This window comes from Sebastes fasciatus, chromosome 24 (assembly GCF_043250625.1).
Source record: "Sebastes fasciatus isolate fSebFas1 chromosome 24, fSebFas1.pri, whole genome shotgun sequence".
Taxonomy (NCBI): Eukaryota; Metazoa; Chordata; class Actinopteri; order Perciformes; family Sebastidae; genus Sebastes; species Sebastes fasciatus.
In genome coordinates this window covers 12,488,254-12,510,742 of record NC_133818.1, presented here as the reverse complement: position 1 = coordinate 12,510,742, position 22,489 = coordinate 12,488,254, and the positions used below count along the sequence as shown (strand labels likewise).

Genomic DNA, 22,489 nt, shown 5'->3' with positions numbered 1-22,489 from the left:
AAACTATCACCTAAATTATATTTCAAGATCAAAACTACTGATCTGCTGGAATCAATGAACTGGTGCAGACATGTTCTCTGTGTTGTGGCACTAACAGTCTTGTGGGTTATTCTGTGGTACTAATTAGTTAACTGAGTTAAAAGATAATTTTCTTCTTCCTTCCAGAGATGATGGTTTTGGGTTGTCGTTGTTTTGATTTCTCTCAGTAGGCGTCCGTTTCCGCAGCTCGTTCTCTTCCATCTTTAAAGGTGTTTTGGTCCTTCAGATAAAAACAAGATATTAGTCAGTTTCCAAATCATTCAGAACAACAGTGATGAGGATAAACATGCAGACTATGAATACACAATGTATCGCAAATTGGTAGCCTGGTTCACCTCCAACATCTCCCATTTGATCAGTGATTCCTCCAATTCAGTCTGATTATCAAGCTTGTTGGTGGGTAGGAAAATGAAGCCCCCAAATAAACAGAGTGAACACGGATTAAAGAGGACCTATTGTGCTCATTTTCAGGTGCATACTTGTATTTTGGGTTTCTACTAGAACATGTTTACATATTTTAAAGTTCAAAAAACGCTTTATTTTTCAGCCGCACCTCAAGCACAAAAGCATAATAGGTCCTCTTTAAATCATTTTTGCAAAGAAGCATAAATATGTACAAGTGAAAAATGAATAAATTGACTCACTCATCCGTGTCTTTGATTGCTTTTTGTGGTGTCTTGTTCTCCTCAGAGTCCCTGTGTGACCGACTGAAAGATTTAAGAAAAGTCAAAGATTAATTTGTGGGTTTTGTCTGAAAAGATCTCAATCAATCATGAGCATAATAACTGTGAGACAGCGGTATTATAACAAGACAGGTGTTCAGTGCTTCTTGAAGTGAAAAACATAAGTGCCATTACTCTGTTATTCACATGTCTCACAGTAATAAGTTTATAATTACCGGTTCCGATGTTTCCGCATAAGCAGGGTGATGACGACTGCAGCAGCAACACAAACACAAACACAGGCCACAACCACGGACAACACGATGATCAGAGTGAAATCTGTAAGAAAAGAGGGAAATTAGTGACACTCATTCATAAAGCAACTACAGATCAAATGGTGTTATTGATCTGAGACCACCTAAAGGTAAAATTACAGAAATCCTCACTGTTAATAGATCCAGATTCCAACAGACCTGAACTATAGTGTATTTATGAATCAGGATGTTTGGAAGTGTTTCTCACCATCATCAGACGACTGTTTGACCTCAGGAATCATCATAGACACCTCTATCTGAGGACCAGAGAGCACTCTCACTGCACATCCAACCCGTGTGCTGTTGCCATGGAGACCAGACAGCCCAGCTGTAGTGGTGACAGTGACTGTGCCGTTGGTGTTGGTGACACTGGTAGAGTTGTAGTGAGGGACAGTCAGTGTTACTGTGGGAGCAGGTCGACCTGTGGCTGAGCAGGACACAACTGTTGATTCTCTGACGTGAAGAAAGGGTCCATGCAGCTCTGTAAAAATAAAATATTTAAATGAGAAAACATTACAGAGAAGACAGAGAGTTATGGAAATGTCTCTAATAACACAGCAGGTTCTCACCATAGAGCTGCAGGCAGGTTGTAGCAATGAGAGCACCTTCAGAGAAAGTGTTAAACATACAGCGATAGCACCCTTCATCCTCCTCCATCACCCTCCTGATAACTATGGAGCTGTTCTGCAGTCCAGCATCTTTAAACTGCAGCTTACTCTGAAAACCAGCATGCACTCTTTCACCAAATCGTTCACTGTAAGTAGCCATGTTCTTCTCTCCCTCTGGTAAAATCTTCTGCCATGTGACTTGCAGAACATCTCTAGGTTGCATCAGGTGACAGGTTAAGGAGGCCTCATCTCCTACAGCTGCCTCCACAGTGTGCTGGGTTTCTATCAGAGCTGTTAGACCTGCAGGAGATGACAGCACACATTGTGTTAGGATGTATTTTTCCCTTTGCAAAATATGATATAAATAAGAATTAAACAATGCAAAATCATTAGCCACCAAAACGATGTGCAACAGACAATAAACATGCAGGAATCACACAGCTGTGCTTTCAGATTATCAGAATAATAAATGACATGTCTAGACCTTTATAACATTGCTATATCATCTCTTTCTCACCTTTCTGAAAGACTCCCAACACACAAAGGAAATGTAAGACTGCACGGTCCGCCATTATTGTTCCACACTGTACTGAATCTACCACCAAACTTTAGTGGAAGTGAAAGTTTATGTAGATCTAGGCCGCGGACCAGTCAGGGAGAAGGAATGATCTTTTCTCCTTTCTTTTTTTCTCCAACAAGCACACTAGATGGTGCTATCACCTCACAGGACATTTCCTTGTTTTAACTCTCCAAAGTTCTATGTCTTGGTTTTTTTAAATTTGTGGCTGTGTTCCATGATGTATATTTACAGATAATTAAATGGCACTAGAACTATCCATATGTATACATATATATAAATATAGACACATATAGATATACATATATATGTGGTATACAGTATATTTGTATATATCTACACATACTGTAGATATACATATATACACACATATATATGTATACATTTATGCACATATATATACACACACACTAACTGTATCTGTATATATGTGTATACTGTTTATATGTATGTATAAGTGTGTGTATATACTGTATGTACTGTATAGATATATACACAGTATATACTGTATATACATATATAAACATATATACAAACATACTTATATGTTATTATTATATACTTATATACATACATATAAACACACATATACTGTATATATATATATATATATATAACAAAAACATGTAGTGAACATAAGTGAAATACCTTATAACATTAAAACATCATTGCTTTAATAACCAAACAAATACAAATTAATATATGAAATGAATAAGAGAATACATTATATTTATATTTATAAAAGATATAGAATTTTTTTTTTCTTCATATGAAGTTTATTGTCTAAATATAAAAATACAAAAAGCAGCAGCAGATAATGTATGTATAAAAAGACGTACAAAACAAAGGATGCTTCATCTGGATGCAACAGTGAATTAAAACTATCACCTAAATTATATTTCAAGATCAAAACTACTGATCTGCTGGAATCAATGAACTGGTGCAGACATGTTCTCTGTGTTGTGGCACTAACAGTCTTGTGGGTTATTCTGTGGTACTAATTAGTTAACTGAGTTAAAAGATAATTTTCTTCTTCCTTCCAGAGATGATGGTTTTGGGTTGTCGTTGTTTTGATTTCTCTCAGTAGGCGTCCGTTTCCGCAGCTCGTTCTCTTCCATCTTTAAAGGTGTTTTGGTCCTTCAGATAAAAACAAGATATTAGTCAGTTTCCAAATCATTCAGAACAACAGTGATGAGGATAAACATGCAGACTATGAATACACAATGTATCGCAAATTGGTAGCCTGGTTCACCTCCAACATCTCCCATTTGATCAGTGATTCCTCCAATTCAGTCTGATTATCAAGCTTGTTGGTGGGTAGGAAAATGAAGCCCCCAAATAAACAGAGTGAACACGGATTAAAGAGGACCTATTGTGCTCATTTTCAGGTGCATACTTGTATTTTGGGTTTCTACTAGAACATGTTTACATATTTTAAAGTTCAAAAAACGCTTTATTTTTCAGCCGCACCTCAAGCACAAAAGCATAATAGGTCCTCTTTAAATCATTTTTGCAAAGAAGCATAAATATGTACAAGTGAAAAATGAATAAATTGACTCACTCATCCGTGTCTTTGATTGCTTTTTGTGGTGTCTTGTTCTCCTCAGAGTCCCTGTGTGACCGACTGAAAGATTTAAGAAAAGTCAAAGATTAATTTGTGGGTTTTGTCTGAAAAGATCTCAATCAATCATGAGCATAATAACTGTGAGACAGCGGTATTATAACAAGACAGGTGTTCAGTGCTTCTTGAAGTGAAAAACATAAGTGCCATTACTCTGTTATTCACATGTCTCACAGTAATAAGTTTATAATTACCGGTTCCGATGTTTCCGCATAAGCAGGGTGATGACGACTGCAGCAGCAACACAAACACAAACACAGGCCACAACCACGGACACGATGATCAGAGTGAAATCTGTAAGAAAAGAGGGAAATTAGTGACACTCATTCATAAAGCAACTACAGATCAAATGGTGTTATTGATCTGAGACCACCTAAAGGTAAAATTACAGAAATCCTCACTGTTAATAGATCCAGATTCCAACAGACCTGAACTATAGTGTATTTATGAATCAGGATGTTTGGAAGTGTTTCTCACCATCATCAGACGACTGTTTGACCTCAGGAATCATCATAGACACCTCTATCTGAGGACCAGAGAGCACTCTCACTGCACATCCAACCCGTGTGCTGTTGCCATGGAGACCAGACAGCCCAGCTGTAGTGGTGACAGTGACTGTGCCGTTGGTGTTGGTGACACTGGTAGAGTTGTAGTGAGGGACAGTCAGTGTTACTGTGGGAGCAGGTCGACCTGTGGCTGAGCAGGACACAACTGTTGATTCACTGAAATGAAGAAAGGGTCCATGCAGCTCTGCAAAGATAAAATATTGAAATGTTAAAACATTGCAGAGACGACAGAGAGTTATATAAATGTCTCTAATAACACAGCAGATTCTCACCATAGAGCTGCAGGCAGGTTGTAGCATTGAGAGCACCTTCAGAGAAGGTGTTAAACAAACAGCGATAGCACCCTTCATCCTCCTCCATCACCCTCCTGATAACTATGGAGGTGTTTTGCAGTCCAGCATATCTAAACTCCATTTTATCTGTAAAGTCAGGATTCACTCTTTGACCGTAGATTCTGTGGCAATAAGCAAGGTTCTTTACCCCCTCAGATAAAATCTTCAGCCATGTGACTTGCAGAACATCTCTGGATTGCATCAGGTGACAGTATAAGCAGGCTTCGTCTCCTACAGCTGCATGCACAGTGTGCTGGGTTTCTATTAGAGCTGTTAGACCTGCAGGAGACACAACTCATATATTATAAGATACACCATAGAAATCAATTCAAGACATGTTTAAAATGTGATCAGAAATCTGTCTGTATTATAACTATGCACACCCATTAGACACTGAATGTATGCACAGTATATAGTAGCCTATTGTTATGATGACCCCAGTTAGGTCCACTCATTGCCACACCATGTTCTTTAAATATTCAGTTTTCTCTTTAATCTGACTTAATTTACTTTGTTTAAATATAGCAAATATCTTTTTTTAAACTTTGAAAATGATAAAATATGAATTAACCAATGCAAAAGTATTAACAAAGCGTAATGAAGCAGTTGCCATAAAAAATAAACATACTGTAGTCACACAGCTACGCTTGCAGTTAAATACAAATAAATCACAGTCCTAATAATCCCATAAAGGTTAAAGTTCTGGAAACACACTGTATCATCTCATTCTCACCTTTTTGAAAGACTCCCAACGCACAAAGGAAATGTAAGACTACACGGTGCACCATTTTAGCTGCCTATACTCAACTACCGTCGAAAAGTGTGAAAATGAAGGTTGAGACTGTAACATGTGGTCGCGTGTCCGGAAACTTCCAGGTGAGTCCTGCCGTACCTATTCACCAACTATACCAACCAAGGGTAATTGTGTGGCTAAATTGTTATATTTCTCTATTAGGTGTTATTAGTTCTAAGGTCTAAGACCTTTCTGACAGGTGAAGAGGAAAATAAAAAGTTTCTGCACTCTAGTCTCATGGACTTTGATCTGAGATGGATTTCCAGATAATTAAAGGGCCCTATAACTATCCAGAGACACACCTCACTGGACACACAACACCTCACAGTCATATATATATATATATATATAAACTGGGGAAAAAAAGTTCGGAAACTTGTGTTTGGTGGATTATCTCTCTGTTGTTACAATACTAATGGTCATTGTATTTTACATCGTTGGAAAGCCTGTTTATTTACCTTCGCAATGATGTCGAACTTGTAAGGATCATGCATTCGTGGGATGAGCAGCACAGCTGATTATGTGGGTAGCGCCCAAGAAAAATTTGCCAAAACAGAGAAATAATCGACCAAACACAAGTTTCTGAACTTTGTTTTTCCAGTATATATATATACAGTTAATGTGCATCAGAGGTTCATTGAGAAATAAATAACATGAGAATACAAACATTACACATACAAGACCTTTCTGACAGGTGAAGAGGAAGATAAAAGGTTTCTGTACACTAGTCTCATATATTGTCACATAATTTATATATTTTGGAGGGAAGATGGACTTTGTTTCTGTGTCCCATGATGTATATTTACAGATAATTAAATGGTCCTAGAACTATCCATATGTATACATACACATACTGTATATATACACATATATACTGTATACATACATTATATATATGTGTATATACACACACACATATATATACTGGATGTGTGTATGTATATACTGTATGTACATATATATGTATGTATATGTATATATGTGTGTATATATGTATACATATATATATACACTGTATACTGTATATACATATCAACATATATACTGTATACATACATATAAACACATATATACACCCACACTTACACACATATACATATATACTGTATATATAAAACAAACAAAAACATGTAGTGAACATAAGTGAAATCACTTATAACATTAAAACATAATTTCTTTAATAACCAAACAAGTACAAATTAATATATAGAATGAATCAGAGAATACATTATTAAAAACACATCAACTATTAGAAACTCCTTGCACCTCACACATTATTAATCCAGTGTTTGACAGGGATGAGTTAAAACAATACTAACACACTAAATATAGTAAGATCTTTACTACAGTTACAGCCATACAATTAATGTGAATCATAGGTTAATTGAGAAACAAATAACATGAGAACACAAACATCGAACATTAAAGTGCAAAGAAAAGTGCAACACATTTATATATTATGTCTATTTTGTAATTGATATGAATAAATTAGTGATACATATGTAACTAGATATAGATATTTTAATTTGGAATAAAATAATCACCTGATTGCTTCACACAACTTTAAAGATCACTTAGTACCAATACACTGCAAAAAAATAACTATTGAAATCTATTCCTTAGTGAGACGCACTTGGTACTTCTTCTTCCTACTTTGTCTTTTTCTCCACAAAGCACACTAGATGGTGCTATCACCCCACAGGACATTTCCTTGTTTTCACCAGACACAGCTTGTTCTGCTGGTAAACTGCCTTAAAAGTAAACCTTTACTATTGCACTATGTCACAGTCACTGTAACTGTGAAAAAGAGTGAAGTTAACAGCTTTAAAGTTCTACATGAGACTCTTTTGAAACCACATAATACATGAAACATTGGTCACTGCGTTTTTACATTCTACAAAGCCAGATTAACTGCTTTGCTTGCAGCTACATGAACACATTCAAAGTGCTAAAGTGAATATTGAAATTAAATAGAAATGGTAGTTTTGAAAACCACCTGTGGGAAATGGATCTTAGATAGCATCATTTAGCTTAACTCACTGTTCAACCTCTAAAGTTGAATGCAAAAACATGCAGATTTTTGTAATGCTTGCATTCATGACAGTCTAATAGGCAGCCGTGCGAAAGGCTCATATAATATTTTCAACTCTTCTGGGGCCCTTTAACCTGCCAGGACGAAAGAAAAGTTTATTAGGAGGAGAATTATAACCACATGTACATTTAGAAATGTCTTACATTGTGTCAAATATCTCACCTTTTTCGCATCATTGCAGCAGCAGCAGCACCACCAACGATGAGTAAAACAAACACAGCAGCGATTACAACTGCAATCCCTGATGAAGACAGCCCCGTCCCTGGTGACAAACAGCACAAGGTTAGTCTCTACGGGAATAAGTTCAATGACATTTCCCTAGAAGAGGAAGGTGGGGAATTTTAGATGCTGAGAATGAGTCAGAGATGACCTCCCCAGGGAGCAACTGACACAAATCATTGTGCTGTGACAGGTTTTTCTTCATAGTGAAAGCTAGTTGGAAGTGAAAGTGAAATTACTGTAATTAGATGAGTCACTGCACAGCTGATGCTGTTTACAGTATGCACTTAGTCACACTGAGTTCATTCACATTTTAAAGCACTTCCCAGACTACCATGACGACATATTCTAACCTTAACCATCTCGTCAGAGTTTACTTTATTGAGTTCCTGGTTCAGTGAACAATGGGAAACGGAAGTGTTAGTGAACTGTGACACAACTAGGCAACTCATCTCACAATGATGTCACTTCAACCACATATTTCTCGGGAGTTTGACTACAAAGTGAAACATAAGGAAATGACTAATGGGTACTTAGTGTGCAAACTGGCACATTAAAATCAAATGTATAAACTCATGTTGATCCCGATATGGCACTGTGGGAAGGGATAAATAAGCATATTGCTGGGAATCAGGTAGCTGATCTTCCTGTACACTAGAACAACAAAAGCATTGGGACTACCTACATGTAGGTAGGTCACTTTCTAAAGAGCACACTACAAAATAAGTGACATGCATACCCGTGTCATTTTTCTCCCCGACAGGTAAAGAAAAAGGAATCCTCTCCCGTCTTTGTCCCGCCACTCCGCTGTTCAGCAGACAGTCCGCATGTCCCTTCCACTCTGGATGTACTCGCAGAGTGACGTTGCTGCTGCTGGTAAATGTGTGGTCACTGTTTGTTACCGTCGCAGTCTGTGTTTGTTCTGTGATGGTGACATCAGGTGAGAAGTCCCACTGAATGGTTGGAGCTGGTTTACCGGTAGCAGAGCAACTGAACACAACCTCCACGTCGCTGGGAGCTTGCACTTCAGTTTTCACCTCGGATATCCCTTCACAGAGGAAGAAAACTGGTCATTTTGAGGGCTGAAGCCATTCGGACAAAGATAATTTGATCACTTGAACGCTTTGGTCAATCAATGTTACGACTTTACGACTGTATTATGACTTTTCCACCTCAGAATTCATGTATGAATCTGCTGCAATTTACCTCGCACCGTGAGGCAAATCTGCGTTCTTTTGGACCCATCAGGATACACGTTGAAAGAGCAAATGTAACAGCTTTCATCATCCCACGTAACGTTCCTCAGAGTGATGGATGACGACCCGAGAGACGCCTCTGTGAAGATCACTTTCCCCCTGTAAGGATCATTTACTTGTTGTCCAAACCGCGTGCTGTAGGTTGCCAAATTCTCAATGGAATCGTCCTTGAAGAGCCTCTGCCATGTCACCTGGCGCACACCTGTTGGGAATGGTAATCCTCCAATCAATACATTTATTCAAGTGCTTAGGTACACATTTGAGCTACTTATAATTAACTTTAATAAGTATTTGTTGTTGTAATACTAATTTTTTACTGACAATAGCTGTTTGCACTGCAGCCACTTGTGGCCAAAATGAGTATTACAACAACAAACACTGTTTTGTTTTTCACATGCCAAAGCTTTTTTTTCACCCATTTTCACAGATGAAAAAAAGAGGAACTTAGAAAAATGATTCTGCAAAACTTTAAGAAAGAAAATTTAAGGAACTTAGTGAGATTATCCTGACAATGCCTTTTAAAAAAAAATGTTTTACCTATTCTTAAGTCATAAGCAAAGGAGAGAAAACTATTTAGATCAGACTTAGAAGATGGATCACCAGATTTTTATTTCTCACTGGCCTCTCAGGGCTTCCGTACTGTTACATTTCAAAGGGAAATATTGCACTTTTTACTTCACTACAAGTATTTGACAGATTTAGTTACTTTACAAATTACGCTTTTTGCATAGGCTACAAAACATATGAAGAGCTTATAAAATAGTGTGCCTTGCTATACATTCAGCTACTCAATAGTATATATAAATATTTCTGGAATTATAGCAAAAATGCAAAAACATTTCATGGTTCACGGCTTCTCAAATGTGAGGATTTACTTCTTTTACTTTGGATAATTGTAATAATTTTCATTTATTTTTTATAATATTGAGGTTAAGATGTGACTTTGGGCTCTGGTTAATTGTGGCGTCATTTCCCACTATTTTCTGAATTTTTACAAACCAAACAATCAATTAATCGAAAAATAATTAGCAGATCCAATACAGAAGAGTTAAAATTAGCTCCAAATCAAGCTGTTACAACAGTAACAAAATCTAATGATATAATACATATTGACAAATTAGGGCATTTTTCTGTATTGAATAATTTTACTTTTAATACTTTAAGTACATTATTCTGATTATACTTCATTATTCAGTTAAGTCACATTTTCAATGCAGGACTTTTAATTTTTAGTAACAGAGAATTTTTATAGTGTGGTTTTAGTGCTTCATGTAAAGCTTCTGAATACTTCCTTCACAACCGGTCACATTTTCACTATAAAACTGACATTAAAAAACAACAACAACAACAACAACAACAAAAAGAACTCACATACCTGTCGGGTTGGTTACTGCACACCTGTAGTGCACAGCCCCGCCGTAGTCAGCTGTTGTATTTCCATAACCAGTGATCTTTGAAATGCAGACTTAAAGAAACATAACCATTTGTTACAAAAGGATCAAATAAAATTGACTTTATGAATAAAATACAATGTCCTTCCAAGCCCCTTTAACATAAATAGCCCACTTTGATCATTTCATTTTAATAATGATAATAATCACTTAATAATCTCTTACCTTTAAACAGCAAACTCGTAAATATCAGGATCCACAACATCTTGTTCACTGTCGTGAGCAGAACACTTTCAGTTCAGCTTCTGAGCAGCCTTTTAACTGTGTCACTGAAAGTGAAAGTGAGGAGAGAAGAAGGAGGGGGGTTTTCCCCATAATGAATTAATCCTGTTATTAACAACAGAGAAAAGTATGAGGCTGTAGTTGATTATATATTTACATGACATAAAAATGGACTACATTCATGATGCTGGACTATCAAGGTAAAACATATTTTTATTGAATATTCACAAGATAGCTAATGTTTTTAATGAAATCACTTAAACTACAGGAGATAAATTAAAGGGTGAGGTCACATTTAATGAGTCAGTCGGATTTATTTCAACATTATAACACGCTGCTTTTCTTGGTAATTGGTAATACTACTGCCAGTAAATCATATACTTACTGTGCAGCTGTTGTATTATCAAGTCCAGTAATCACAAGTGGTCAAAAAAGTCCAGAGCAGAAGTCCCTGCTGCGTAGACCGTGGCCGCTGGTGTTTCGAGGTTTTAACTCTATTTCCCACAAGGCGTGTGATCATATTGAAATTCTCACAACATGTGATGCCTGACATTTGTTGCTCAAGTCGACTTGAACTGATCCGGGAATTCCACCCTCATGAGAAGATAGTACTTCTGCGTCACAAAGATGACAAAGATTTAACAAATCTCTAAGACAGAGAAAATGTCTTGAAAATGTAAATATCCCATAATGTCTCATGGACATTTAAAAAAAAATAAAAATAAACAATCTTATTCCCTTAGGTCCCATATTGTTTATTATATCTTTCTGTTTATTATAAAGCAAGTCTAGGTGCTACATAAATACTGTCCAGGGATCAAAACGCTCAACCCACGGAGAAATGCACGCAGCCCGTATTCAGAGACTGTGCCTGTTCTGTAATGTTGTGATGTCACAATGTCAGCGCAGATGCGGAAGACCGGAAAACACTGACCAATCAGAGAGCAGACTGGGCTTTCTCGGAAGGAGGTCTTAAAGGGACCTGTGCTAAAATGGAGCGTTTCAGACAGAGGGTGAATACAGGTATATTCAGACAGACAGTAATAAAAAAAAAAGCTTCTAGTAGTAACCCAAAATACAAATATGAACCCTAAGATGAGCATGCTACGTCTCCTTTAATTGTATGATGTCATGTTCAGTAATCCTCCTAAGACATTCCTGATAATGTCCACACCTTTACAAGGAACTTCTTGTAATAGTGAAACTTTATATCCAGGACATCTGTAAAGAGAACATTCTTGCTATTGTGTTGGCTAGAAGCAGGATATATCACATCACAGCACAGCGCAACAGGAAAGAATAAGAGTGGGATCACATGAGACAGCAGGGGTTGTGAACCCAGGATGGTGTGGTAAATGCATGCCCCCATCATGCCTCTGTAGGTTTCTTGTGAAATATACAATTTCATATGATTAAATCTCTTGTGTAACATTGTTTACAAAATAGCACGGAGGGGAAGTCCTTGTATAATTCCTCTTAAGTGTTTATATTCCTTCTTGGAAAGAACCTAACATGCTTTGCGGAAGGACAGTCACACAGCCTCAGGACAAAAACACTTCAATTTGTTGACACACAATATTGTTTTTTAGTAATGAACATCCAGAGAACTCTCCTCAATCATCAATCATTTTCATTTTCAATATTACATTTATTCATGCTATAAAACCCAATTAATTAAGATTGCATAACTCAAAGGTAGCACAGTTCCAGGTTTGATTGTACCTACATTTTGTATATAGGTGTGTAACAGCGTCATGTCTAGAAGGGAACCAGCAAACTGCAAGATGCCTAAGGTTAGGCATTGATCTCTAATAGTTAAGGTTAGGCATTGATCTCTAATAGTTAAGGTAAGGCATTAATCTTTAATAGTTAAGGTTAGACACTGACCTCTAATAGTTAAGGTTAGGCTTTGACCTCTAATAGTTCAGGTTAGTATAGGCCGTTATGTTTCCTGGATATTAAGAACTCCTCTGCAACAGACCATTGTATTTGGGAAAATTAAAAAAATCCATTCCAAACTATTATTTGCTTCTGGAAAATACCTACGCTTACCTAGCAGCTGACACCTGTAATCTTAAACCAGGATGCGACGCCAAAACATAGCTAGCGGCTTGCGGTTCACCACCCAAAATTACCATGTGCCAATATCAAAGCTCAGGCCCTGTGATCTAGATATAAGCAGAACATGTCTATTATTATTTTGTTCCACTTCTCTGTACAGCAGTTGTCACAGTCAGCCAGTCAGTCAGTCAGCCAGTCAGTCGCAAAACAACTTCAGTTTTCTTGGTTTTAAAAGTTATATTTTCCTGATTACAGAGTCCAGTTGTGTCTGGAAGAAAGAATTAAGGGTCACTTTAAGAAGGATTTAACACTTATTATTAATACATAATAGTTAATAATGGGTGAGCCCTACTGATTTGATAAACATCTGAATGCCACCGTCACTGACTGTTTATCTAGTTCCTCTTGTCTTACCAATATCCACGAGTTAGCAACCACGTCTGGTATGAGAAATATTTCATGAGTCATATCCTTTGACCTGACCCTAGGTTTCCTGTAGGTTTGAATGTGAGCGTGGGTGGTTGTCTATCTCTGTGTGTCAGCCCTCTGATTGCCTGGCAACCCCCCTGCAAAGTACAAGCTAATTACACGTGACATTTTTAAGTTGGAACAACTTCAGAAAATGAAGTAATTACAACAAAATGTAAGTAAACTTAACAAGTAGATATAAAGTAAACCGAACTTAAGACTAATAGTTATATTTAATTACCTTTTTCAAAGCAATAGATTACCTAGATTTTTTAGGGTCAGATTAACTTGTCAGATTTTACAATGTATATTTAAAGGAGCAATATTTCTTCCCTTAATTGAGTGTACAGTGTGTACATTTGTGCCATAATCCAAGATCAGCATTCATATAGAAACCACATTAATCCTTCTAAACAATGCTATAAATAAAAGATGGTAACAATCAGAGGCTTATAATTATAATTTCTTTAATTCATGCACTGTAAATCAGCTATGTTGAGCAAATGTTTAAGGATTTATTATCCATAACAATCATAAAAGTCTTTCTTGCATTGGCAGAAGATGCATACACACAAAAACAAAGCAAGCGTATTATTGTGGATAATAATTAAAAGCATCACTACCTTGCTACAATGATAACTATATTATATTACTTTAATTAAAAATAACGGTCACATCACATAGAGTGAAATACACAAGTTGTCACAAAGCAAAAGAGTGCCACCTTGTGGACAACAGGTCCCATTTCACTTATACAGTATTATTGGATCTCTTCAACTTCCTTCAATGTGTGGCCACTGTGGTAGACATGCTTGAATTATCAGTGTTAGTGTTACAGACATGCATTCTGGTAGTTGAATAAAGCCCATTGTCTCTCTGTATGAAGATACTGTACGGCTCGATGTCTTCTGGCTCCTGCAGAAAGACATTTTTATATTTAGCATTAAGTAGTAAGTTAAATGAAGCACATAAATGAATAAGATGTTTCTGTACCGTGTTTGGAAGACTGCTCGGTGGCTCTGGTTGTCTGTTGGGTCAAACAACAATATCATTAGTAATGAATCTTAATGCGTGTTCACTCTGTATTGTCTGTTGTTAGAGATAGGACAGGAAATGAAAGGCAGTGTCTTCCTTCTTTACTTCATATGGAACTGAAAGTCAAGATTTTCATATTTACGACTGCCTTTTTAAGTCATTTAAACATATAAATAATATCACTTCACTTATGAAGCATTCCTAAAAATAGTTATGAATATGATAGCAGTCTCTCACCCTTGACGTATACTTATGTAGATAAACCCGGAGATAACTGCAGCTACAATGATGACTATAGTTACAACGATTAAAGCCTCTTGAATCGGCATTTGTGTTGAACTGCTGGTGTCTTCCTCCTCTGAAACATCTAAAAGAAATAATCAGAAAAATGACAGGTGCTTGCTCTGTTTGTAAAGAAGCTATAAGAGGCTGCTGTCTGCTGTACATAGGAAATATTGTATTACTAAAATCTGCAAATCAAAGACAAACAAACAGACTTTTGTAAGCTTAATTAATGCATGCTTTTATGAACCTTTAAACTATAAGTACAGGTATCATACTACTATGTTAACAATACAAATAGTTATAGCACGGTAGCTTAAATTTAGCTAAAGTATGAGAGAAAAATGCATAATTTACCTTTCACAGTGATATTAAGATGGAGAGTATCTGTTCCATCACGATGTGAACACTCACAGTTGTAGGTCCCACTATCCACTGGTGTTAAACTGGTCAGATGGAGAAACACAGTCTGATTCTCCATCTTAAGTGTGAATCTGGAGTCACATTCGGGCACAAAGTCCCGTCCATATTGATACTGCAGACGATACTCTTCTCCGCTCCTTACTGTTCTGATCTTACACACTATAACCATGATGGTACTCAGTGTTGCATTGCTGCATATTTGAGTGACATCTGGTTCTCTTCCAATGGTTTTCACTAGAGTCACTGCAAACAATACAGTCTGAGATATCGATTGCTGTATTTTTGCATTTTGTAAATATTAAATCACATTTTAATGACACTAAAAAATTACAGAAATTGTTTAAAAACAACTAGCATGAATTTCACATAATGTGAATTAGTTTCTGTACATTACCTTTGCCTGCAAAACACACAGTCAGCATCAGAAGCAGAACAAAGCACAGTTTCCATTTTGCCATATTGGTCAAGAAGCAACTGCTGCCGACAGTGAGAAGTATATCCTGTACTGAAGGTAGGAGGACACACTCTGACTACCTAAACCTGAAACTCTCATAGAGGTGCAGTACGAGCTGGTGTGAACTAGGAAGTGCTGCTACAGGAGCTTCTGCATCATCAAAAACTTCTCATGTGCCTGTGTTATACGTGTCCACAATAAGGTGTCAAATCATGAAGCATGAGGTCAGTTTGAGCTGCAACCAAAATTAAGTGTTGCACTAGTCGTACGTCACACAACATGCTGAAACGGACATGTTTGCTTTAGTGGTAATCACATATTTAGAGACCTGAGCCGTGAATAGAAAGCCGCAGGGTCTCAACAGTTCTCTCGCCTCGTTCACAAGGGAACCACTGTGTCGTCTGCATACGGTATAGCACTGTTCTAAGTGACAAAAACATACTGTATCTTGCGTCATGCAAATTAAATTATGCAATTATGCAGTTGCAATGACTGCATTTTATTGTGGAATTCTCATTTGTAATAAACATTGTACAAATTGTGGCCAAAAGACCATCTCTTGTATAGTTTTAAGGACGTTATCTTGACATTATTGTGACAATCAGAAAGGCCTCAACTCAAAACTAATTATGTGTGTTCAAAAATAAAATCGCAGCATGGTCTCAGCAGCTCTCTCACCTCTTTCACAAGGAAACCACTGTGACGTCAGCGTAAAGCACTGTTGTAAGTGACAAAAACACATCTCACTTCATGCAAGTGAATTAGCTCTGTTCACGTGAAGAAACAAACTGTAGGCTAGTTCATGTGACTGTAAGTATTACAAGCTTTTGGGATATTGAATCTTTGATTACAGTTATGCAGTTGTAACGACTGAATATTCCGATAATTAATCCCTTATAATCAATATTGTAGAAATCATGGCGAAAAGACCCCAAACCCTTCTCTTGTATAGTTTTAAGGACGTTATCTTGACATTATTGTGACAATCAGAAAGACCAAACAAAAACGTGTGTTAAAAGAAATGAAATAGTCCTACAAGAGGATTTATATTTTGAAAAACGTTATTGCATTTCTTGACAGCGCATTTATGAACAAACTAACCACACCCAGCAAAAATTTAAAAGAAATGGGGGTGTTGAGGCTAAATATTATCAGAATATACCTATCTGACAGATGACACGTAATAATGATCCATATTGAACAAACTGACAAGAAAAGTATAGCTATTAGCATTTGCTTTAAGCTAAAGTCTTTACATAAAAATGTATTAATTTTGATATTTCAATGAAATGAGGGCTAAATATGCTCAGTAGCCTATGGAGTTACATTTGCGTCTTTATTATGCAATCAAATAGAATAGGTCTGAGAGCAAAAGCATCAATACATTTTTATTCACAGATTTATTTTACTTGCATAAAACATTTTTTGAGTACAGTGTGGCAAGTTTTGCTGTCAAACCTTTTCTGTTTGATTGCATAACAAAGACACAAAAGTAGCCTACCATCTCAGTAAGTCGAGAACATCCACATATTACAGTTATATTATCTTGATATTTGGTTTAAATGTTTTCATAGATTTCACAACTTGGATCGGCCACTCTTCCATCTATTTCCTGGTTGTTCAAGCAGGCCGTCACGATAGGCCTGCTGCTGGCTGAATTTGAGATAGTTCGGTAGTGATCACTCGCTGGATGCTGGGGGCTTGTGTAAGGGTCATCAGGGTCATCAGGGTCATCTGGGTCATCTTTGTCCTATAAAAAAATAAATCATGATGCATCATGTTTTAAAACTAAATTATGTTGAACAATAGTTGAGATATGTGTATGTATGATTGCAAACATTAAACTGGCTTCTTTCGGAGTTTAAAGGTGCAGAACATAAGAATACATTACTCACCAAAGAGCCGGGAGTTTCACATACAGATGATCCAGATGCGGTCGGCCTTGAGCAGCTTTAAATAAGAAGAGTGATCAGAGTTAGTGGATCACCAAATACAACACATACATAGAAAAATAAAGGTAGGACGAAGCTTATCTCCTAGAAATCTTCTTAATATAATCGCTCACCCATGACGTATTCTTCTGCAGACAAACCCGAAGATAACTCCAGTTATAACGATAGTTACTATAGTTACAACGATCCAAAAAGAATAGATGTCTACTATTGTAGACGTGCTGTTGACTTCCTCCTCTAAAATATTGTCTAGAAAAAAGTTGAATATTAATATTTTATAACTGATATCTCCTGCAAATAGAATACATTATCATTTATTTAAAACAATTTATATAATCACATATTTCATTTAACTTGTGAAATCTGCATTTTTATTATACAGGCATTATATGAGCACAGCTTTGAATATAAAAAAACAGACTTAAAAACATAACTATTCTACACTTTGTGTTCCTTAAATTGAAACAGCTGAAATTTCTTCTACAAATTCTTGTGAAAACACAAAATAAACCAAACATTTACCTTCCACAGTGATATTAAGATGGAGAGTATCTGTTCCATCACGATGTGAACACTCACAGTTGTACATCCCACTATCCACTGGTGTTAAACTGGTCAGATGGAGAAACACAGTCTGATTCTCCATCATAAGTGTGAATCTGGAGTCACATTCGTGCACAAAGCCCCCTCCATGTTGATACTGCAGACGACACTCTTCTCCGCTCCTTTCTGGTCTGATCTTACACACTATAACTATGATGGTACTCAGATTTGCATTGCTGCATATTGGAGTGGCATCTGGTTCCCTCCCAATGGTTTTCACTAGAGTCACTGCAAACAATACAGTCTGAGATACTGTAGCGATTGCTGTATTTTTGCATTTTGTGAATATTAAATCACATTTTAATGACACAAAAAAATGACAGAAATTGTTTAAAAACAACTAGCATGAATTTCACATTATGTGAATTAGTTTCTGTACATTACCTTTGCCTGCAAAACACACAGTCAGCATCAGAAGCAGGATAAAGCACAGTTTCCATTTTGCCATATTGGTCAAGAAGCAACTGCTGCCGGCAGTGAGCAGTACTGTATATCCTGTACTGAAGGTAGGAGGACACACTCTGGCTACCTAAACCTGAAACTCTCATAGAGGTACAGTACGAGCTGGTGTGAACTACAAAGTGCTGCTACAGAAGCTTCTGCATTCGTATTAACACTCATATCATCAAAAACTTCTCATGTGCCTGTGTTATACGTGTCCACAATAAGGTGTCAAATCATGAAGCATGAGGTCAGTTTGAGCTGCAACCAAAATTAAGTATTGCACTAGTCGTACGTCACACAACATGCTGAAAGTGGTAATCACATATTTAGAGACCTGAGCCGTGAATAGAAAGCAGCAGGGTCTCAGCAGCTCTCTCGCCTCGTTCATACGGGAAATACTGCGTCGTCTGCATACGGTATAGCACTGTTCTAAGTGACAAAAACATACTGTATCTTGCGTCATGCAAATTAAATTATGCAATTATGCAGTTGCAATGACTGCATTTTATTGTGAAATTCTCATTTGTAATAAACATTGTACAAATTGTGGCCAAAAGACCATCTCTTGTATAGTTTTAAGGACGTTATCTTGACATTATTGTGACAATCAGAAAGGCCTCAACTCAAAACTAATTATGTGTGTTCAAAAATAAAATCGCAGCATGGTCTCAGCAGCTCTCTCACCTCTTTCACAAGGAAACCACTGTGTCGTCAGCGTAAAGCACTGTTGTAAGTGACAAAAACACATCTCACTTCATGCAAGTGAATTAGCTCTGTTCACGTGAAGAACCAAACTGTAGACTAGTTCATGTGACTGTAAGTATTACAAGCTTTTGGGATATTGAATCTTTGATTACAGTTATGCAGTTGTAACGACTGGATTTTCCAATAATTAATCACTTATAATCAATATTGTAGAAATCATGGCCAAAAGACCCCAAACCCTTCTCTTGTATAGTTTAAGGACGTTATCTTGACATTATTGTGACAATCAGAAAGACCAAACAAAAACGTGTGTTAAAAGAAATGAACTAGTCCTACAAGAGGATTTATATTTTGAAAAACGTTATTGCATTTCTTGACAGAACATTTATGAACAAACTAACCACACCCAGCAAAAATTTAAAAGAAATGGGAGTGTTGAGGCTAAAAATGATCAGGATATACCTATCTGACAGATGACACATAATAATGATCCATATTGAACAAAGTGACAAGAAAAGTATAACTATTAGCTTTTGCTTTAAGCTAAAATCTTTACATAAATATTTATTAATTTGGATATTTCAAAGAAATGAAGGCTAAATATGCTCAGTAGCCTATGGATTACATTTGCATCTTTATTGTGCAATCAAATAGAATAGGTCTGAGAGCAAAAGTTGCCCCACTTCAATCAAAACATTTTTTTTGCAAATAAAATAAGATTTGTGATTAAAAAAGTATTATTCAAATCAAAAACTTTTGTTTGCGAATCAAAAACTTTTGCAAATCAAAAAGTTTTGTTTGCTAATCTTAAAGTTTTGTTTGTATATCCAAAAGTTTTGTTTGCAAATCTAAAGGTCCTGCACACGTCCTAAGCTCAGCAGCAAACAAAACTTTTGGATTTGCATCAATACATTTTATTTTACTTGCATAAAACATTTTTTGATTACAGTGTGGCAAGTTTTGCTGTCAAACCTGTTCTGTTTGATTGCATAACAAAGACACAAAAGTAGCCTACCATCTCAATAAGTCAAGAACATCCACATATTACAGTTATATTATCTTGATATTTGGTTTAAATGTTTTCATAGATTTCACAACTTGGATCGGCCTCTCTTCCATCTATTTCCTGGTTGTTCAAGCAGGCCGTCACGATAGGCCTGCTGCTGGCTAAATTTGAGATAGTTTGGTAGAGATCACTCTCTGGATGCTGGAGGCTTGTGTAAGGGTCATCAGGGTCATCAGGGTCATCTGGATCATCTTTGTCCTGGAAAAAAATAAATCATGATGCATCATGTTTTAAAACTAAATTATGTTGAACAATAGTTGAGATATGTGTATGTATGACTGCAAACATTTAACTGTCTTCTTTCGGAGTTTAAAGATGCAGAACATAAGATTACATTACTCACCAAAGAGCCGGGAGTTTCACATACAGATGATCCAGATGCGGTCGGCCTTGAGCAGCTTTAAATAAGAAGAGTGATCAGTGGATCACCAAATACAACACATACATGGAAAAATAAAGGTAGGACTAAGCTTATCTTCTAGAAATCTTCTTAATATAATCGCTCACCCATGACGTATTCTTCTGCAGACAAACCCGAAGATAACTCCAGTTATAATGATAGTTAGTATAGTTACTTTAGCTACAACGATCCAAAAAGAATAAATAATGAGAATTGACGTGCTGGTGACTTCCTCCTCTAAAACATTGTAAAGAAAAAAGTTGAATATTAATATTTTATAACTGATATCTCCTGCAAATAGAATACATTATAATTTATTTAAAACAATTTATATAATCACATATTTCATTAAACTTGTGAAATCTTCATTTTTACATCTACAGGCATTATGAGCACAGCTTTGAATATAAAAAACAGACTTAAAAACATAACTATTCTACACTTTGTGTTCCTTAAATTGAAACAGCTGAAATTTCATCTACAAATTCTCGTGAAAACACAAAATAAACCAAACATTTACCTTCCACAGTGATATTAAGATGGAGGAAATCTGTTCCAGCTGTATGTGAACACTCACAGGTGTACGTCCCACTATTTACTGGTGTTAAACTGGTCAGGTGGAGAAACACAGTCTGATTCTCCATCATAAGTGTGAATCTGGAGTCACATTCGTGCACAAAGCCCCGTCCATATTGATACTGCAGACGACACTCTTCTCCACTCTTTTCTGGTCTGATCTTACACACTATAAGCAGGATGGTACTCAGATTTGCATTGCTGCATATTGGAGTGGCATCTGGTTCTCTTCGAATGGTTTTCACTAGAGTCACTGCAAACAATACAGTCTGAGTTAGCAAAAAAAAGAATCCAAAATTAGGAAACAGACGACTCATTATTCGAACAAACTGCAAAAACTGACTGACTTAACATAAATTATATGTAAAGAAAAGCTCCTGTACTGTACCTTCATCGTCAAAACACAAAGACAGAGGCAGAAGCAGAAGATAACACAGTGTCAATCGATACATGATGGCCGAGAGGTCTGAACAACTGTGTTGCAGTCTGTAATCTATAGTGAAGGGGGGAGGGCAAACACTGACATCAAACCTACAATACCTTGAGCTGGTGGGGAAATGACCAAAAAAGGAAATGCAAGACAAGACTACTTCTGTTTTAAAGTTAAGACACTATTTTAACCTTATATAACCTTTGCATCATAAAAGGTCTTTGATGCTTAGTTGTTATAGTATCTTCGGTAAAAGCAGCAATTTGCAGAATTCAAAGCGTCCTAGCAGAGCTTCAGCTACTATAAATATCTTATCGCCTACAATAATGACGCCAGTTAAATGTCCGCCTACAAAGTGACGTACAAAACAAAATTATTTCTATTCTATTGTCATCATTTTAAAGTCTCTACTGACATGGCCTGTGTTGAACAATAAAAAATATTATAAATTTGCATACTATTATAACTATTTACTTACTTATGGAAGTTAGAAAAATCCAGCACACAGGTTTTGAGAGCAATCTCAAACTTTTTCATGTCAAAGTCCAATAGACCCCAAGAGGTTGGTGTCCTACGTGTTAGTATATAGCCTACAACTACATTAAATTCTGTTGATGTCATGCTACTAGCGCTACTAGCTACCGGCCGATAGCCGGTTGAATGGGAACAGAGACGTTAATGCATCCACCACGGTACAGGCTTGCAGCATACAGCCCATTAGTGTATTAAAAGATAATAAAAGTGGTGAATTACAGCCAATATATCAATTATTACAGCTGCATACAGCTAGCAGTAAGCCGGATATGTCATATGTTTAGGGCGGTGCAGTACCGTGGGT

At 36.6% G+C, this 22,489-nt stretch overlaps 3 protein-coding genes across 5 annotated transcripts; all 3 read right to left on the bottom strand.

The window, feature by feature from the left end:
* Window positions 1–679: 679 nt before the first annotated feature.
* On the bottom strand, window positions 680–12,940 carry LOC141763314 (uncharacterized). Its single transcript, XM_074627884.1, has 9 exons — window positions 11,138–12,940; window positions 10,696–10,799; window positions 10,455–10,544; window positions 9,030–9,281; window positions 8,563–8,871; window positions 1,585–1,923; window positions 1,224–1,496; window positions 938–1,040; window positions 680–746 (listed from the first exon to the last, which is right to left on the bottom strand). Exons 2-9 carry the CDS (start codon window positions 10,733–10,735, stop codon window positions 680–682), a joined length of 1,473 nt encoding a protein of 490 aa, XP_074483985.1. The 5' UTR covers window positions 10,736–10,799; window positions 11,138–12,940.
* Window positions 2,931–4,994, bottom strand: LOC141762783 (uncharacterized). The gene is made up of 5 exons (XM_074626842.1): window positions 4,660–4,994; window positions 4,299–4,571; window positions 4,016–4,115; window positions 3,762–3,824; window positions 2,931–3,337 (listed from the first exon to the last, which is right to left on the bottom strand). Exons 1-5 carry the CDS (start codon window positions 4,919–4,921, stop codon window positions 3,202–3,204), a joined length of 834 nt encoding a protein of 277 aa, XP_074482943.1. The 5' UTR covers window positions 4,922–4,994; the 3' UTR covers window positions 2,931–3,201.
* A 28-nt stretch (window positions 12,941–12,968) lies between the features above and the next one.
* Window positions 12,969–22,480, bottom strand: LOC141762785 (uncharacterized). 3 transcript variants are annotated; one of them, XM_074626844.1, is made up of 9 exons: window positions 21,610–22,480; window positions 21,166–21,474; window positions 20,753–20,882; window positions 20,589–20,643; window positions 18,415–20,443; window positions 17,950–18,258; window positions 17,541–17,676; window positions 17,371–17,425; window positions 15,342–17,225 (listed from the first exon to the last, which is right to left on the bottom strand). In XM_074626844.1, the coding sequence occupies exons 5-9, from the start codon at window positions 18,476–18,478 to the stop codon at window positions 17,034–17,036; spliced, it is 756 nt and encodes a 251-aa protein (XP_074482945.1). In that variant the 5' UTR covers window positions 18,479–20,443; window positions 20,589–20,643; window positions 20,753–20,882; window positions 21,166–21,474; window positions 21,610–22,480; the 3' UTR covers window positions 15,342–17,033. The 3 variants fall into 3 exon arrangements, 2 of the variants coding, with proteins under 2 accessions (XP_074482946.1, XP_074482945.1); XR_012592900.1 differs by lacking the exons at window positions 15,342–17,225; window positions 17,371–17,425; window positions 17,541–17,676 and adding exons at window positions 12,969–14,196; window positions 14,275–14,308; window positions 14,554–14,683 and having other exon boundaries at window positions 17,944–20,443; XM_074626845.1 differs by lacking the exons at window positions 15,342–17,225; window positions 17,371–17,425; window positions 17,541–17,676; ... (4 more) ...; window positions 21,166–21,474; window positions 21,610–22,480 and adding exons at window positions 12,969–14,196; window positions 14,275–14,308; window positions 14,554–14,683; window positions 14,956–15,260.
* Window positions 22,481–22,489: the final 9 nt, after the last annotated feature.

What these genes read in the sequence shown, in the direction of transcription:
- LOC141762783 (XM_074626842.1), bottom strand. Translation starts at nt 4,921, where the DNA reads ATGCAATCCAGAGATGTTCTGCAAGTCACATGGCTGAAGATTTTATCT. An exon ending in AACCTGCCTGCAGCTCTATG is followed by an intron (nt 4,572 to 4,659) that starts GTGAGAATCTGC and finishes TTATCTTTGCAG; the next exon opens with AGCTGCATGGACCCTTTCTT. An exon ending in CAAACAGTCGTCTGATGATG is followed by an intron (nt 4,116 to 4,298) that starts GTGAGAAACACT and finishes CTTTTCTTACAG; the next exon opens with ATTTCACTCTGATCATCGTG.
- LOC141763314 (XM_074627884.1), bottom strand. Translation starts at nt 10,735, where the DNA reads ATGTTGTGGATCCTGATATTTACGAGTTTGCTGTTTAAAG. An exon ending in AACCTGCCTGCAGCTCTATG is followed by an intron (nt 1,497 to 1,584) that starts GTGAGAACCTGC and finishes TTATTTTTACAG; the next exon opens with AGCTGCATGGACCCTTTCTT. An exon ending in CAAACAGTCGTCTGATGATG is followed by an intron (nt 1,041 to 1,223) that starts GTGAGAAACACT and finishes CTTTTCTTACAG; the next exon opens with ATTTCACTCTGATCATCGTG.
- LOC141762785 (XM_074626844.1), bottom strand. Translation starts at nt 18,478, where the DNA reads ATGGCAAAATGGAAACTGTGCTTTATCCTGCTTCTGATGCTGACTGTG. An exon ending in TGCAGAAGAATACGTCATGG is followed by an intron (nt 17,426 to 17,540) that starts GTGAGCGATTAT and finishes TCTTATTTAAAG; the next exon opens with CTGCTCAAGGCCGACCGCAT. An exon ending in GTGAAACTCCCGGCTCTTTG is followed by an intron (nt 17,226 to 17,370) that starts GTGAGTAATGTA and finishes ATTTTTTTATAG; the next exon opens with GACAAAGATGACCCAGATGA.